This window comes from Schistocerca gregaria, chromosome 9 (genome assembly GCF_023897955.1).
Source record: "Schistocerca gregaria isolate iqSchGreg1 chromosome 9, iqSchGreg1.2, whole genome shotgun sequence".
NCBI lineage: Eukaryota > Metazoa > Arthropoda > Insecta > Orthoptera > Acrididae > Schistocerca > Schistocerca gregaria.
The window spans coordinates 111,249,824-111,268,690 of record NC_064928.1 but is presented as its reverse complement, the minus strand read 5'-3'; the positions used below and the strand labels follow the sequence as shown (position 1 = coordinate 111,268,690).

Below are 18,867 nucleotides of genomic sequence, written 5' to 3'. Positions count from 1 at the left end.
TTTGTAACCAGTAGTTGGATGAGGGTACGCCACACCTGACTAGAAGACAGGTAACAAAAGTAATTCACAAAACTGCTATCCATCACTTGCAGAATCTTAACAACATATTCTAAGGTCTCAGACATGACAATTTATCTTTATGAGGATGACCACTTCCATGGCAATCATATGGACTTAAAAAAATATGGGTCACACAAAACTCAACTTGCCTTGTTCTCCTGTGACATCCTGAAAAACCATGGATCAACATAGTCAGATGGTTGCAGTAATACTCGACTTCCACAAAGCATTTCACTGAGTACCACCTACACTTGACAAAGATACACCAGTAGGGGATATTGAGCACAGTTTGTGACTGGATTCAGGATCTCGGTAGGCAGCATGTTATCTTTGGTGAGTATTCGTCAGATGTATAAGTAAATTTGGGTGTGCCACAAGGAAGTGTGATGGGACACGAGCTGCTTGTGTTGCACATTAATGATTGTGCAGACAATATTAATAGTAATGTTTGACTTTTCATAGATGGTGCAGCCAACTATAATGACGCACTCTCTGGGAAAAAAAGAAAAAGCCGCACAAATAATCAGTCAGGTTTTGGTAAGATTTCAAAGTGGTGCAAACAGTGGCAACATTCTTTACAGATTCATAAATGTAACATTGCTACATCATAAAACAGATAAATGGAGTGTAATCAGTAGAATTCTTCAGGATAGCATATTCTGTTATTATTCTCTTGGATCAACAAATGACATTCATGAGAGTCGAAGGTGTATTTTTATGTAGTTGTAAATGAAAAATGTCCCACTGTGTACGCTTTTGTGTTCAAACATGTACACAGATGATGAAAGAAGTGTGGGCACGGGACACTGACAAAGTGCGATGATCACTGAGCATCTACACCTTCTGTGATGGAGTTGTTTATGCGTTGGCATCACATCTCGGCAGTGCTCGGAAAGCAGAGAGAAAGAAGTGCAGCCTACACTCTTGACAACTAATAAGATAAAATTGATATGTTCTGTTCTTAAATGCCTTTTAAATTCATTCTCTTATTTGATATCATGAAAGCCACTCAGTTTATGTTGTTCTGGTCTAGAGAGATGTGTTCACCTAACTGCGTTAGTTAAATATTGAATCAACAAAATACAGAAGAGTCACTGAAAAGAAGTTTCATCATTTCATAGCCAGTTGGTGTAGACTTAGCTCTCTTGCAGACCTCAAATTACTGCAGAAGGAGACAAAGTCAACACGGCCAGAATTAGTGGCGCTACATAACAGGTCCACATCACCAAGAAATCTACAAGAAGGCAACTTTAAATACAGTAAAACTAGAGCTACAGAGTGAGAGAGCAATCATGAAGTGAAAAACCACACAAATATTATATTTCACTTCAACTCTTCTACTTCTACATCTACATGGATACTCTGCAAATCACATCTAAGTGCCTGGCAGAGGGTTCATTGAACCACTGTCACAATTCTCTATTACTCCAATCTCGTATAGCGCGCAAGGAATGAACACCTAAATCTTTCTGTACGATTCCCATATTGTATCATGGTGATCGTTCCTCCCTATGTAGGAGGAGAAAGTTGGTGATTGGAATTTTGTGAGAAGATTCTGTCACAATGAAAAACACCTTTCTTTTAATGATGTCCAGCCCAAATCCTGTATAATTTCGGCGACACTCTCTCCCATATTTCATGACAATACAAAACGTCTTGCCTTTCTTTGAACTTTTTTGATGTACTCCATCAGTCCTACCTAGTAAGGATCCCACACCTCACAGCAGTATTCTAAAAGAGGACGGACAAGTGTAGTGTAGGCAGTCTCCTTAGTAGGTCAGTTACATTTTCTAAGTGTCCTGCCAATAAAACACAGCCTTTGGTTAGCCTTCCCCACAACATTTTCTATGTGTTCTTACCAATTTAAGTTGTTCGTAATACCTAGGTATTTATTTGAATTTACGGCTTTTAGATTAGACTGATTTATCGTGTACCCGAAGTTTAATGAATTCTTTTTAACATTCATGTGGATAGCCTCACGCTTTTCATTATTTAGGATCAACTGCCACTTTTCGCACCATTCAGATATTTTTTCTAAATCGTTTTGCAGTTTGTTTTGATCTTCTGATGACTTTATTAGTTGATAAACGACAGCGTCATCTGCTAATACCCAAAGACGGCTGCTCAGTTTGTCTCTCAAATTGTTTATATAGATAAGGAACAGCAAAGAGCCTATAACACTACCTTGGGGAACACCTCAAATCACTTCTGTTTTACTCAATGACTTTCCGTCAATTAGTACGAACTGTGAACTCTCTGACAGGAAATTGCAAATCCAGTCACATAACTGTGAAGATATTCCACAAGCATGCAATTTTACTACGAGCCACTTATGTGGTACAGTGTCAAAAGCCTTCCAGAAATCCAAGAATACAACATCAATCTGAAATCCCTTGTCAATAGCACTCAGCACTTCATGTGAATAAAGAGCTACCTGTGTTTCACAGGAACGATGTTTTCTAAACCCATGTTGACTGTGTGTCAATAGACCGTATCCTTCGAGATAATTTATAATGTTCGAACACAATACATGGTCTAAAATCCTGCTGCATATCGACGTCAATGATATGGGCCTGTAATTTAGTGGATTACTCCTACTACCTTTCTTGAATATTGGTGTGATCTGTGCAACTTTCCAGTCTTTGGATACGGATCTTTCATTGAGCGAACGGTTGTATATGATTGTTAAGTATGGAGCTAATGGACCAGCATACTCCGAAAGGAACCTAATTGGTATACAGTCTGGACCAGAAGACTTGCTTTTATTAAGTTATTTGAGTTGCTTCACTACTCTGAGGATATTTACTTCTACGTTACTCAAGTTGGCAACTGTTCCCAATTCAAATTCTGGAATATTTACTTAGTTTTCTTCTGTGAAGGCATTTCGAAAGGCTGTGTTTAGAAAATCTGCTTTGGCAGCACTGTCTTCGATAGTATCTCCATTGTTATCATGCAGAGAAGGCATTGATTGTTTCTTGCCGCTAACATACTTCACATACGACCAGAATCTCTTTGGATTTTCTGCCAGGTTTCGAGACAAACATTTGTTGTGGAAACTGTTATAGGCGTCTCACATTGAACTCCGCATTAAGTTTTGAGCTTCTGCAAAGGATCACCAATCTTGGGTATTTTGCATCTGTTTAAATTTGGCATGTTTGTTTCATTGTTTCTGCAATAGTGTTCTAACCTGTTTTGTGTACCAAGGAGGATCAGCTCCATTGTTTGTTAGTTTATTTGGTATAAACCTCTCAATTGCTGCCGATACTATTTCTTTGAATTTAAACCACATCTGGTGTACACTTATATTATTAATTTGGAATGAGTGGAGATTGTGTCTCAGGAAGGTGTCAAGTAAATTTTTATATGCTTTTTTGAACAGGTATATTTTTTGCTTATTTTTCGAGGATTTGGGGATTACAATATTCAATCTCGCTACAACAACCCTGTGCTCACTAATCCCTACAGCAGTTTTGATGCTGGTTATTAACTCAGTGTGTTTTCACAACTGTTTACTATTCGCTGGGCTCATGAACTAACTGCTCGAAATAATTTTCAGAGAATGCGTTCAGCACAATTTCGGACGATATTTTAAGCATACCTCCGGAATTAAACATGTATTTTTACCAACATATCAAGAGTAAATTAAAGTCACCACCAACTATTATCGTATGAGTCGGGTACGTGTTTGAAATCAAACTCTAGTTTTCTTTGAACCTTTCAGCAACTGTATCATCTGAACTGAGAAGTAGGTAAAAGGAACCAATTATTATTTTATTCCGGTTGCCAACAATGACCTCTGCCCATACCAACTCACAGGAAGTATCTACTTAAATTTCGCGACAAGTTAAACTACCTTTTCGGAACATCATTTGGTTCCTCACAAAAATTTTGGCTGAACTTATGTCCGGCTTTAGCCAGCTTTCAGTGCCTGTAACAATTTGAGCATCAGTGCTTTCTATTAGTCCTTTGAGCTCTGGTACTTTCCCAACACAGCTACGACAATTTACAACTGTTATACGAATGGTTCCTGTATCTATGTTCTTCATGCGTTCAGCCTGCACCCTTTATGACTGAAGCCCTTATTGTGTTTTCCCCGAGACCCTCTAACCTAAAAAATTGCCCAGTCTACACAACACAGCCCCTGCTACCCATGTAGCCGCTTCCTGTGCATAGTGGACACCTGACCTATTCAGCGGAACCCAAAACCCAACCACCCTTTGGCACATGTCAAGGAATCTGCAGCCTACACAGTCGCAGAACCGTCTGAGCCTCTGATTCAGACCCTCCACTCGACTCTGTACCAGAGTTCCACAATCAGTCCTGTTGAATATGCTGCAAATGGTCAGATCTGCTTTCATATTGCAAGCAAGACTGGCAGCCTTTACCACTTCTGTTAGCCGCTCGAAACCAGAGAGAATCTCTTCTGATCCAAAGCAACACACATCCTTGGTACCGATGTGAGCAACCACCTGCAGTTGGCTGCACCCTGTGCTCTTCATGGCATCCTTTCTACATCTGGAATGACTCCACTTTGTATGCACACGGAGTGCACAATGGTTTTCTTGCCCTCCTTGTCAACCAGGACCCTAAGGGGCCCCATATCGCACCTAATGTTGGAGCTTCCAACTACCAATAGTCCCACCCTCTACGATTGCCCAGATCTTTCAGGCTGAGTGGTTTCCTCTGAAACAGGACAGGTGACCACATCTGGCTCAGCGACAGTGTCACCCACAGACAGCACCTGGAACCTGTTTGTCAGGTAAATTGGGGAGGCCTTACATGCGGCCGCCTGGGAAGTCTTTTGCCGCCTGCTGCACCCCGGGGTGACCTCCTACTTAACCACAGGCTCAGTGCAAGCAGTAACTGGGTTGCCCACTAGTGAGGACCGATCGGAGGACTCTGACGCGCTGGACATCCACTGAATCACCACGACTGGCCCACAACAGTGGTACCCATCCACTGCAGCCTCAAGCTGTGTAACCGAAGCCTGAAGCTGAGAGCGAAGAGTCACCAAGTCGGCTCGCATCCGCACACAACAATCGCTGTTCCTGCTGACCGTGGAAAACTAAGCTATGCACATAAATGGACTATCAGCACATGCTGCGCAACTCTAATGTAGACCCTGATGAAAACGCACAAACTGTGCCTAGTAATACACAGATATTCAAGAACATAATTACCGAAGCACTCAGGTGAAACTAAATAATTTGCCCCGATAAAGAACTTGTAATGTCACAAAATCAGTTTACTTTGTGCCAAAAACGCGAGAACTGTGGCTATTAGATTTTAAATTTACCTGCAGAAACTCAAGAAGCACTCAGATGATATAATAAAATTCACTCCTGGTTAGGAACATGTAAAAGTCACAAAAGCGGTTTACTTATCTGTTGCTGCGACTGTCGTGGTCGGCTACTACTGCCTGACTGATTCTAATATCAATGAATCCCAATTAGAATTGATTAACTCACATAAATAATGGGGTGTAATAATTTGTAGTTACATGAAACAGAATAATCAGGTCAGACAGGGGCAGCATGGAGGGTCACAGGATTTTTTGACCTGTGAGAGACACGAAGGAAACTGAACTGACAGACACTTGAAGATATATGCAAACCATTCTGAGAAAGCCTATTTACAAAGTTTTCTAGAAATATACCAGAATCCCTTTGCGGTGTAACAGACAATAAGTGGTCTGTTACATGCGCCATCTATCGCCCCTGGCCTAGCACAAATTCTAATTAAATGATAAAATAGAGTTATGGGTTAGGATTTGTTAGTTATGTGCAAAAATACTGTGGACGTATTTGGTTTTTATATGTGCAGATAATTCAAACACTGAGCCAGCAACCGGCGCGGACTTTCGTTAATGTGGCAAGTAGCGAGCCGCCATGGAGCAAACACAGTGAGGCTGATGACGTCGCTACATGGAGGTCCAGAGTCGCGGCGGAGGGATACTCCGAGGCGGTTGTTGGACTTCGGAGGAAAAAAACGAAGAATGTATAATGAGGAACTTTGCGTATAACAGTGAAAGTAGGAAGAAGTAATTTAATGACCAGTAACGCAGTAGGCGGTACCTCAGGAGCCAACTGTACATAGGTATCAGAAATAAATCGATGCAACTATTGTAAAAAAGGAGTTCTGAATAGGAGCTATTATGAGAAGCAGTCAGACAGCGTCAGTTGCTGGTGAATGATTGTCATAGGCAACATTTTCTTCATCAGCTGCGCTGTCCCCTCTTTCACTTGACGAATTTAGTCAACATTAAGACTGGGCCAAACTACGCAAATAATGAAACTCATCAGAGGGGCAGGGACATCGCACCCTTACATACTGCCGCCGCCCCCCCCCCTCCCCCCCCCCCAAAGGGATCACAAATGTAAAGTTACAGTGCGCAGAGTGGTATTTAACCCATCATTCTTCCAGCATCCCATACGTACGCTGAAGTGGCAGAATGAGAAGTACTCTCAGCCATGTACTTCACAGTAGTTTGCGTAGTGTGCATTTTTCTCATGTTTAAGGTTCTCATTGGAACATATGTGGCAGCAAGTAGCGTGCAAAAGATTATCACTTCACAACAGAATTCACCAAGAATGCAACTGCTTGCCACTGCCTATTTGGTAGAGTGGACGAGATGCTGCTACTACCACACACACACACACACACACACACACACACACACACACACATACACGAACGACTGCACTCTCTGGAAACTGAAGCCACACAGGCCAAAAGCTTAATGGTGACAGTCTTTTTGTAGTACCTATCTGCAACTTGGCATCTTCACTATATGGTGAGTAGCTACTTTCCTTTTCATAATACTGTTATAGCTATCTTCGATAATTCATGCTGTTTATATCCAACTGCTGTTGGAGTTCCACTGCGACAAACTGTATTTATGTTCAGAGTAAGATAGGTTTTAAATACCCTAACAAAGAGGAAAGAGCGGAGTAGTAGTTTTTACGTAGTTGCGAGATTCTACTAATATCAAAATAAACACGATGGGGATGCAAGTAATTTGATGAGCTACTGGAATACTTGTAAGACTCTACAGTATACATATTACACAAAATAACTTGTTCCTCTTCTAGCTGCAGCCTATCACTCATCACTGGAGCAATGCAAGTGTTCCAAACAACTGCAAAAGCATGTATCACTCAAAATATTCTGTGTAGGAAATACCACAGCTTCCGCCAACAGCAGTTTTGTGAAGATTTGTTCACTCTGTTTGATGTGGAACACAGTGGATAGTGGTGCCAACCTGCGCTGATGATATGGTTCACTTCATGAACAAAATTCAAGTTTACAGAACACCAGGCTAGCTTTCCGAATGGATTGAGTACTTCCTAGCAGACAGCACTTGACAGATAATCATCATTCAGCTGAGGTCACTAGAAGTGAATGTGACTTTGAGCAGGAACAGGAACATTACAGTTCCATTAGTGTTCACAATACTATGTGAGAGTATCATGTCCTCTAAGTTTCATTTTTAAGTTTAATTTTCAGTTTAAATAAATTTATTAAGAAGGATCATTAGCTGACAATAAGTACAATAATAATAATAATAAAGAAATTCCTTGGATTCTGCAGTGAAAGATATAACATGTAGTTATTTCTCTAGTCCAGATATCTTGTACTTCACTGTCTGTTGAAAAAACTCATGGCATCAAAGAAACACAATATTTGTTTGTGCTTTACCTCTGATATACTCTCTAAATTGATTTCTTAACTTTCTTCCACACCACCTCCAACTTCTTCAGTTTTCTGATCACTTATCATTCCGACATTCCACCATGATTTCCCCTTATTATGACTTATGAGCTTTTACCTACCATGTAGTCATTGCTGTATTTTCTAGTTAATTACTGAACTGCCCCATTAACTTAGAACACTTCTTTTTTTGCCAGACATCAGAATCATTAGTTTTGAAGGTTAGTCAGTCAATTTCTTACTCACCAGTAAGCCTGTCATACTACAGCAAATGGAAGGCTAATTTCTGTCTACATTTGTTTAAAGATACATTACAGTCTGACTTTTATTAACAGCCTATGGGTGCACACAACGGTATTTCATTTATCGAACTGCTTACTTTCTTGGTATTTGGGTTGAAGAAGAAATTTGACCAGTTGGGGTCGGTCTGCATGTAACGGAAGGTAAACAACTCATGCAAACAGAGTTTCATGATGAGCTGACAAATGTGGTTGCGGGTTTCCTGATCCATATGGCAGCACTTATCCACTGGAATTCCATCTACCAGTTCAGAAGTCAGTATCTTAGCAGTACTAAGTTCATCTGAAAAAAAAGGGATTCATTATTGTTGGAAAAGAAACTTTACATATTATTCATGAAAACATGAAACTGTGCTGATAGTGTGAAACATTCTAATATTAGAATGCAAAATTAGTATAAAAGATACAACAAATTCAAAGATTAGCTGCATTTTCTCTGGCACCATATAACTTTTTAAAAAACCATGCAATAATAGTATAATGATCCATGCTTCCAAGCACAACAAAAACCATTTTAACGCTTTGTACTACCACTACCATTGACATGGCCACCACATCACTTGTGTTTCTTTGACTACTATCTCTGCATCAGCACATGCACATGACATATCAAATTAAAGACAACAGTCAATGTTCTTCAGAGAATACATCATTAGATGAAGAATGCAATCATCATTAGATTTTGCTACAGACGGTTGCCACCCCATGAGAAGCACCAGAAAAAGAGCACAACAAAATTATTCAGGAACTTGTCAGCCAGTCTGGTGTGCCAATAGAAAACATCAAAAGGAAAGCTGAAGTTTTAAATTCTGTAGTTAAGATAAAATCATTCAGGTAAGATGATCATACAAACACGTTACCTTTTGACTTAGAAATAGGCATTCCTGGCATAGTAAAGCAGTTGTAATAGTTAAAAGCAAAATAAATCACCATGTCCATATGGAATCTCAAACTGGCTTTGACCCCATATTTAGCTTGCATTAATCATGAATCTGCCACACAGGAAAAGTTGCAAGAGATTGAAAAAAAGTGAAGATGACTCCTGTTTGTAAGAAAGATAAAACAATGGATCCATAAAATAACAGATCAATATCCACATCAGTTTGCTGCCGAATTTTTGAGCATATTCTAAGTTCAGATATAATAAATTCCCTTAAGTGGAGATGCTGAGTTGCGATAGGCACAACAAAAAGAGGGACACAAGCGCGTGGTAAAGGGACAGGAACTGTGGAGAGTCAGTGGAGGAAATGGTTGGATTGTTTTATATAGGAGGATAGGTTCTAGGTAATAGGTTGAAGGTGTTGGTCTACAGGAGCAGGGATTCTCTCAGTGGGGACATAGTAACCGGCCACAGTGGGGCATCCTGGGTGGTTGGGTTTATGGACTTTAGGAAGCATGTAGAAGGTGGGAGTGCGGGGAGTGGTAGGGGTAAGTAGAGAGATGGACTCTGGGGAGAGGTTCTGGGATGGGCCTAAGGATTTGAGTAGTGACTGGGGATCCTGCTGGAATTATCTGATAGCTGACAGAGTCATTCTGCCAGGTAATCCTTGTGGTTCAAAACAACGGTGGTGGAGCCTTTGTCTGCAGGTAAGGTTATAAGGTCGGGATCAGTTTTTAGATGGTGGACTGTGGTTCTATCTGCATTTGTAAAGTTAGTTTGCATGTTGAGGGATTTGGAGAATGATGGTGAAGCAAGGTTCAAGGCTAAGAAACTCTGTAAAGTTAACAGCAGGTAGTTTGGAGGCAGCGGGGTTGGATCACGGTTGGCTAGGAGTCAACTGAGTTAGGCAAGGTTTAATATTGGTCTTTGGTTGAGCCTGATTGGTCGGGTTGGTGGCGAAAAAGTGTTCCCACTGTAGGGACCAGAAGAAGAAGGTCTTTAACAAGTCCTACATGATTGAATTTGGGAGTGGGGCAAAAGGTGAGGCCTTTGGAAAGGAATGATATTTCTGTGGGACTAAGGCTTCTGGAGGAAATGTTCACGGCTGTGTTGCAGGTCTGTTTAGGTTCTGGGTTCTGTGTGGTGGTGGGAGTGAGTTTTGGAGGGTGGGGTAAGTGTGGTAGGTCTGTGAGACAAGGTTTGTCAGCTACGTGGGGATGTGGGGGGGAGGGGGGGGGGTTCGGAGGTTGTTGTTGAGGTGGTGAGACAGTGATACTCCGAGACGGGAATAGGAAGTGAGCAGGATGGAGAGGTTTTTGAGGTGGTGTTGAGCATGTTGCTCAAGCTCCTGCTGGGTAAGAGTTTTAATGTGTGTTATAATGTTACAATCCATCCAGGATTTTCCACTGTTCGATAAATTCTGTTAAGAGAGAAAAGCTTCTATTTACAAATCAACAAAGAGTTGGGATGCATTACTCATGTAAAACTCAGCTTGCCCTTTTCTTACACCTGAAAACCATGGGCAGACTCCATATACCTAGGCCTCCAGAAAGCAACTGAAACAGTACCACACTGGAGACAATTAACAAAACTCTGAACATGCAGAATAGGTTCTTGGATGTGAACGTGGACTGAAATATTTTTAAATAACAGAACCCAGTATGTTGTCCTGGATGTCAACTGTTCATAGGAGACAAAGTTATCATCAAGAGTGCCCTGGAAAATGTTATAGGATTGCTCTTTTCTCTATATAGAGCTCAATGATGTGACAGCCAGATGAGCAGAACTTGTTGACTGTTTTCTGACATTGCTGGAGTGCATGGGGAAGTGCCACCTCTAAGTGGCTGTAGGACAATAGAGGATGACCTGAATGGAATTTCTATTTGGTGTGATGAATGGCAGCTCACTCAGTATGCAGAAAAATGCAAATTGATGTAACTGAATAGGAAAAACAACCCCGTAATTATCAAATATTGTGTTTGTGATGCTTTGATTAACATAGTCACATATATTAAATACGTAGGTGTAATGTTGCAAATAAAAATGGAACAATCACATAAGATTTGTTGTAGGCAAGGTGAATAGTGGACTTGGGTTTACGTGGGGAATTCTAGAGAAATGTAGTTCATCTATAAAGGCGACTCATTTTTGAGATCGGTTCATGGGATGACATCAAAGCAATTCAGAAGCAAGCTGCTAGAATCATTACTGATAGGTTCAATCAACACACGAGTATAATGGAAATGCTATGTGAATTCAAATGGCAATCCCTGCTGGGGAGAACCCATTCCTTTCATGAAACATCGCCAACAATATACATGAAAACACTGTTTGGCCTCCTACATTGGCATGACTACCACTATGTTATTAGTTAGGGTGAATGAACACCACACAGTCTCCTGCTGCAGAACATGCTCTACAACACTACAGTCATGACCCTGGTGTCTGTTTCACCATATGTGCCATCTGAATTCTTCCCCCCAGACACCAGTTTCTCAGAACTTCGCAGATAGGAACAGATGTTAAAATTTGTTCCTGGTTCTCACCACCCACCTGGCCTTAATTTTCATTAATTATTTTCTTTAATATGCTCTCACTCAACATTTTTTCTCAGTAACTATTCATTTGTTCATTCCCTTTTAAGTTTTCTATATATTTTATTTTCTGACCTATCTAGTTTTCTCCATCTCCCCCACCCTGTTACGTCTACCATGTATAATGCACCTAGTTTTCCATTCTTGTCTCATGTATGATATTTTGTCAGTAATGTCTGTCTTGCTTATTACTCTATCTGCCACCTCTACGCTCTCAGGTATTGAAATCTCATCTGGTGCAGTCCCCATCAACTAGTCTTTCATTCTCGTCCCATTCAGTAAGTCTCCCAGGTTTCTGGCCGACTTTTCTGAGTTTTCCTCATTTCCTACGCCTCCCCAGTCCTTTTCATTCACCCCTCTTCCTTCCTCTTCACCACTTCTGCCACAAGAATGAGTCAATGACTATGAACACCTGCACATTTCTTTATGTGATTTCTCCTCCTGCACGTGCTGAGTAGTTTTTTTTAATCTCTCCAGTTATATTATATATTCAAAAATTTATCATTTTCATTACAATATTTTCTTTGAAATATACCACTATAATCGAGTAAATATTAAGCTGTTAATAGCAGATAACCAACAGCTGCATAGGAATTCTGATGAAGCAGCAGCTTTTCCTCAAAGTAGCAGCTTTCTTACCCATTTATTCTATTACATTTAGAAGGCATAAGTGTGAATAGCACTAAGCAATGAAGTGATTGTTTAATTTTAATGCAGTATAAATATTAAGTTTCTATGATTTCATGACCTTCTGTTAACACATTTCACAGCCCTGAAGGCTCTCAGTCTTGATGGGATCTATAGAACATGATGAATGAATGTCGAATTTGTCGTCTTAACTTGTGCATGATCCTTAGCTGCGTCATGTAGATGTGACTGTCCTAGATGCAGTCTCACAATTTAAAAACAACCATAACTGAATAAATTCAAAATGTTAGTGGCACAACTACTACATGATTTTCAAACACCTGCCAGTTTTGTCCTTGTTTCTTCAACACAAAAGAGCTTTTGAGTCAACATGGTTAAGCTACAGACTGTACCACCAAGTGCACTTCTCCAGTGCCTTGCAGATTTCTTGCTGAAGATGATCCAATTGATTCTAAGTTTCTAATTCATCAGAGTGTCCTAACCAAAATAAAACATCAGAACTTCCCCTGCACAACTTTGAAACAGTTGGTACGTTTATATTTTTATTACAAAAGCACAATACACTCATACCACTTTTAATTGACAGTCCTAGATTTTTGAATAGAACCTCTTAATATGTGTTTTTAGTGAGGAATGTGATACACCATAATTTTTGTTACATTGTTGTACATTTATAATTGTATCTTGATTTACAACTTTTACTAATCATTGTTTAATATGCTCTGAAGTATTACAATGGAATATTATCGGAGAAGGCGGAAAAAACGTATGCGACAGGAAAAAATAAATAGTTACAAAATGCAGCAATGGTGGCACTGTAAGCATCACAATTTGATAGGGGTCAACTACAAATGACAAATGAATCATACAACAATGCCTAAGGTTTACATCTGATGTTAAAGAAACTGTACCACTAGTGTGCATGGGTGTACAGTTGTGATACTGTTAGTTACGTAAGCCCATCCATCACAGCAAATTCATATCACATCAGGTGGTAAAAATCGGTTTTTAATTGTCCTGAGGCCAAAAACATCATAAAATGCATCAATCACATTGGTTTTTAATTGTCCTTAGGTCAAAAACGGCATAAAATGCATCAATCAGAATCACATCAGATTATTAACTTCCATGTGACTGGCACGAAATGTGTTCAATGTGGTGTCCATCATTTTTTGCAACAAGTCTAAATCAAGAAACAGCATGTTCCACAACTGATTGACGTGTTTCCGGGGTCATGTTCAGAATGTGTTGCACAATGCATTCCTTCAGTGCAACTAAGTTTTCAATCGGAACACAACATCTTTCAGATATCCCCACAGCCAGAAGTCACACAGATTAAGATCAGGTGATTGGGACATCCAGGCTGTAGGGAAATGGCAGCTGACAATTCTAGCATTTCCAAAATAGCGCTTCAGCAGCTGCTTAACTGGATTTGCAATGTGTGGAAGTGTGCCCTCTTGCATACAAATGATCCCATCCACACTGTTGGAGAGCTAGAATGACGTGGTTGCACAAAAGACACTCATAGTGCTCACCACTGACGGTAAAGGTAACAAGACCGGAATCACCTATCTCTTCATAAAAATATGGCCCTATGATAAATGATGCTGTAAACCTGCACCACACAGTGACCATTTCAGGATGAAGTGGTACTGGTTGATTTGCGTGTCGATTTTCCGTTGCCCATATTCGACAATTCTGTGTATTGACATATCCTGTCACATGAAAGTGGGCTTTGTCTGTACACAAAATCTTCCACGGCCAATCTTTGTCCACTTCCATGCAAGCAAGAAATTCTAAAGCAAAGGTCTCTCCTACCGGCAGGTAAACAGGAAGAAACTTGTGCACATGGGTAATGCTGAATGGCTAGAAAAGGATGTTTCATAGAATTTTACACACCACGCTCACGTGTATGTCCAATGTTCAGGCAATTCTCCATGCAATACAAGTTTGCATACCACCACTTTTCTCCTCTTGCATTGCTATGGCCACTGCTGCCACTGATGTCGAATCAATTTGTTTCCTCCTCCTACCAGGTTGCACACTGAACGAACCCATCTTTTTGAATTTCTGAATCACATTCTCCACACCCATTTTAGTAATCGGACCAATGCCTTTTTTCAAACCTTTCAGTGTCCGGAACTGCTGCAGAGCAACATGTGCACCAACTTCCATGGGTTGTGTGCATGACATGTGTATTCATTTACATATTCTGACATGTACAGCACCATCTATTGATCAATTTTCACACTATTTTTTTCTTCTGCCATACGTTTTCCCCCCTTCTCTTATAATATTCCGTTGCAATTTGACGTCATTCTACAGCGTTTTAAAAGTTTAACTATAATTATAATCACCCTTTATAACCTACAACAGAAAAATATTTTAATGAAATTAATGAACATGTCTTCTAAAATGACAACTGAATGCTCAAAATGTAAACATTCAACATGTGGGTAATCTTCTATATAACTTGAATCATTGCATACAAAGGACAATATTTCAATTTTAGCATTAGAGTCACTATTACTGTAGAGAACTAAAATACTCAATTCAATTTAATGACATTTAATTATCTGAACATCCACAGTCGAAACTAACTATTTTATGAAATTTGGCACAGGAAAGCTTTCCATTCTACAAAACATATTACTTTAAACATGTTATTAGCATCTCTTGAATTTGTTGCCACATTTAAATCAATTTCAACAAAACTTTCTCCACTGTAAATCATAAGGAATTATAATTAGAATAATAATGTAAAAAGTGTTACGTGTTGATTGTCAATAAACTATAATAGCCTACATTAGGTTAAGAGTTCAGTTATTAAAATTAGTGGCACTTGTTAAGGAGTCATTAAATTTCAGTATAAAGATGATGATATAAGTTAATAACAGTATATTATAAGCAAAAATTAATACTAAATGAAGCAAATATGAAACATGTCAACAATTATTTGAAAAATATAAATCCCATTTTCACATCAAGAATATAACAGGATTCAAAAATAAAGCCATGGGCTTTCTCGGTGAAGGAGAATGGTGAATGATGATAATCAAATATTGTTATCAGTATTGTTTCTTATAGTTACATACACGGAATTAATATTTATTTTCCTCTTCTACAACTTAAAAATATTGCAACACTCTCATTTACTCAATGAGGAGACTGCAATTTATACCAGAAATTTGAGTAGAAAAAACTGCACCTTGAGTACTAAAGGATGAAGTAGTCTGCACATCAAGATCCATTAAAAGTGCTGCCAATATCAAACTGCTGCCAGCAGAGTTTTTCAAAAGATTCATTTTTGTATTACTCCCTATCCTATGTTTATCCTACACAGTCCAGACTCAATACAGGAATTAAGACAGTTTGGAAAACAATAATAGTAACAGAGGAGGAAAGAAACTGTGACAAAAACAATAAATTAATTTACTTTGTAAAGGTCTCCTTTGCTGAACACTGCACATTAGTAGGTACTGGTATTACAATCTCATTACTTAAGACTGATTCTCATCCCATACGGTAATTCTCCCCTGACCCGCACTTCTGGGTGACTTTCCCGAAATCTACCCCTTTTCCTAGACCTCTCCAGTTCCTTAACCCCTCTTCCTTCCCCTTCAACCCTTCTGCCTGAAGAAGGAGCCACTGACTCCAAAAGCTTACCAATTACAACCATATTTTTTATGTGTGTGTTCTGCAGCTGCTTGGTGAGTATATAATTTTGTTAGTAATTGATTGTTTACATTGTTGCAGTAGATCACAATACTTAACCGTACATGAGAAATGGTTCTAAACAATTTCTGCCAATATTGCAGCACAACTTACCAATTATTTTAGGCACGTAGTAGTCTGGGTATGGAGTCAGTAATTTGTGGAACTTTCGAGTACATTCTGCCTCGCGAATGTAATCTACCTCCCATGCAAGCTCTCGTTTTGCTACTTCAACTACATTGTCAATGAAGAACCCTAAAACAATAATTGTAATTAAATGAAAAACTGTGCAAAAGGAATGACATTTGCAAATGATGTCTACCAACTAAAACAGGCAGTTACTTAGAATTTAAAGATAACAGAAAAGTATCTATTGAAACATTTTAACTGACATGAAAGTATATATATAAACAGCGAAAACACACCAACAAGAAAATACTTTCTCTGTCTCGTTACCATCATAGACTGGCATTTTTTAGTAACACATGTAGTTTGCCTTTTACTTATATTCACAAAGTTAATTTTCTGCTGTTGCTCTAGTGAATTCATCCTGCCCGAGTATCTATCAGCATTATTATTTCACTAAAGCACTTTAAAGACTCTGTGAATAATTATAAATAAAGCAATACATTTTGGATATGATATTCTGCACTATTGATTTATTTTGTTAATTAATTCTTGGCTTACAAGCCACCATCATACCGACTATTGTGATCTAAGATGGGTACAGTATTCACGAACAACACTGAAAAAGATGTAACACAGAACACAAGTCACGCACAAGAAAGATACAGAAATTTTTAGGGTAAGTGCTGTATTAGAAATGCCATTAGATAAAGAAACAGAAATCGTTTCAACTAAAGTTACTAAATACCCAGATTTTGCTATATTACACCATACATTTACATCTACATTTATAATCCGCAAGCCACCCAACGGCGTGTGGCGGAGGGCACTTTACGTGTCACTGTCATTATCTCCCTTTCCTGTTCCAGTCACGTATGGTTCGCAGGAAGAACGACTGTCTGAAAGCTTCCGTGCGCGCTCTAATCTCTCTAATTTTACATTTGTGATCTCCACGGGAGGTATAAGTACGGGGAAGCAATATATTCGATACCTCATCCAGAAACGCACCCTCTCGAAACCTGGCGAGCAAGCTACACCGCGATGCAGAGCGCCTCTCTTGCAGAGTTTGCCACTTGAGTTTGTTAAACATCTCCGTAACACTATCACGGTTACCAAATAACCCTGTGACGAAACGTGCCACTCTTCTTTGGATCTTCTCTATCTCCTCCGTCAACCCGACCTGGTACGCATCCCACACTGATGAGCAACACTCAAGTATAGGTCGAACGAGTGTTTTGTAAGCCACCTCCTTTGTTGATGGACTACATTTTCTAAGGATTCTCCCAATGAATCTTAACTTGGTACCTGCCTTACCAACAATTAATTTTATATGATCATTCCACATTAAATCATTCCGCACGCGTACTCCCAGATATTTTACAGAAGTAACTGCTACCAGCGTTTGTTCCGCTATCATATAATCATACAATAAAGGATCCTTCTTTCTATGTATTCGCAATACATTACATTTGTCTATGTTAAGGGGCAGTTGCCACTCCCTGCACCAAGTGCCTATTCGCTGCAGATCTTGTTGCATTCCGTTACAATTTTCTAATGCTACAACTTCTCTGTATACTACAGCATCATCCGCGAAAAGCCGCATGGAACTTCCGACACTATCTACTAGGTCATTTATATATATTGTGAAAAACAATGGTCCCATAACACTCCCCTGTGAGACGCCAGAGGTTACTTTAACGTCTGTAGACGTCTCCCCATTGATGATAACAACATGCTGTGTTCTGTTTGCTAAAAACTCTTCAATCCAGCCACATAGCTGGTCTGATATTCCGTAGGCTCTTACTTCATCAGGCGACAGTGCGGAACTGTATCGAAAGCCTTCCGGAAATCAAGGAAAATAGCATCTACCTAGGGGCCTGTATCTAATATTTTCTGGGTCTCATGAACAAATAAAGCGATTTGGGTCTCACGTGATCGCTGTTTCCGGAATCCATGTTGATTGCTACAGAGTAGATTCTGGTTTCCAAAAACGACATGATACTCGAGCAAAAAACATGTTCTAAAATTCTACAACAGATCGACGTCAGAGATATAGGTCTATAGTTTTGTGCATCTGCTCGACGACCTTTCTTGAAGACTGGGACTACCTGTGCTCTTTTCCAATCATTTGGAACTTTCCGTTCCTCTAGAGACTTGCGGTACACGGCTGTTAGAAGGGGGGCAAGTACTTACGCGTACTCTGTGTAGAATCGAACTGGTATACCGTCAGGTCCAGTGGAGTTTCCTCTGTTGAGTGATTCCAGTTGCTTTTCTATTCCTTGGACACTTATTTCGATGTCAACCATTTCTTCGTTTGTGCGAGGATTTAGAGAAGGAACTGCAGTGCGGTCTTCCTCTGTGAAACAGCTTTGGAAAAAGGTAAAAAGGTGTTTAGTATTTCAGCTTTAAGCGTGTCATCCTCTGTTTCAAAGCCATCATCATCCCGGAGTGTCTGGATATGCTGTTTCAAGCCACTTACTGATTTAACGTAAGACCACAACTTCCTAGGATTTTCTGTCAAGTCGGTACATAGAATTTTACTTTCAAATTCACTGAATGCTTCACACATAGCCCTCCTTACGCTAACTTTGACATTGTTTAGCTTCTGTTTGTCTGAGAGGTTTTGGCTGCGTTTAAACTTGAGTGAAGCTCTCTTTGCGTTCACAGTAGTTTCTTAACTTTGTTGCTGTACCACGGTGGGTTTTTCCCGTCCCTCACAGTTTTACTCGACACGTACCTGCCTAAACGCATTTTACGATTGCCTTGAATTTTTTCCATAAACACTCAACATTGTCAGTGTCAGAACAGAAATTTTCATTTTGATCTGTTAGGTAGT

The 18,867-nt window shown here is 39.6% G+C and overlaps 1 protein-coding gene across 1 annotated transcript in view; it reads right to left on the bottom strand.

Annotated features, from left to right (window-relative positions):
• The window catches only part of LOC126291690 (atypical kinase COQ8B, mitochondrial), a 120,046-nt gene that overhangs the window by 33,899 nt on the left and 67,280 nt on the right, over window positions 1-18,867 (bottom strand). The window contains exons 8-9 of the mRNA XM_049985315.1: window positions 16,020-16,160; window positions 8,150-8,352 (exon numbers count right to left, since the gene is read on the bottom strand). Coding sequence (XP_049841272.1) covers window positions 8,150-8,352; window positions 16,020-16,160 — 344 coding nt within the window. The remainder of the gene's footprint in view (window positions 1-8,149; window positions 8,353-16,019; window positions 16,161-18,867) is intronic.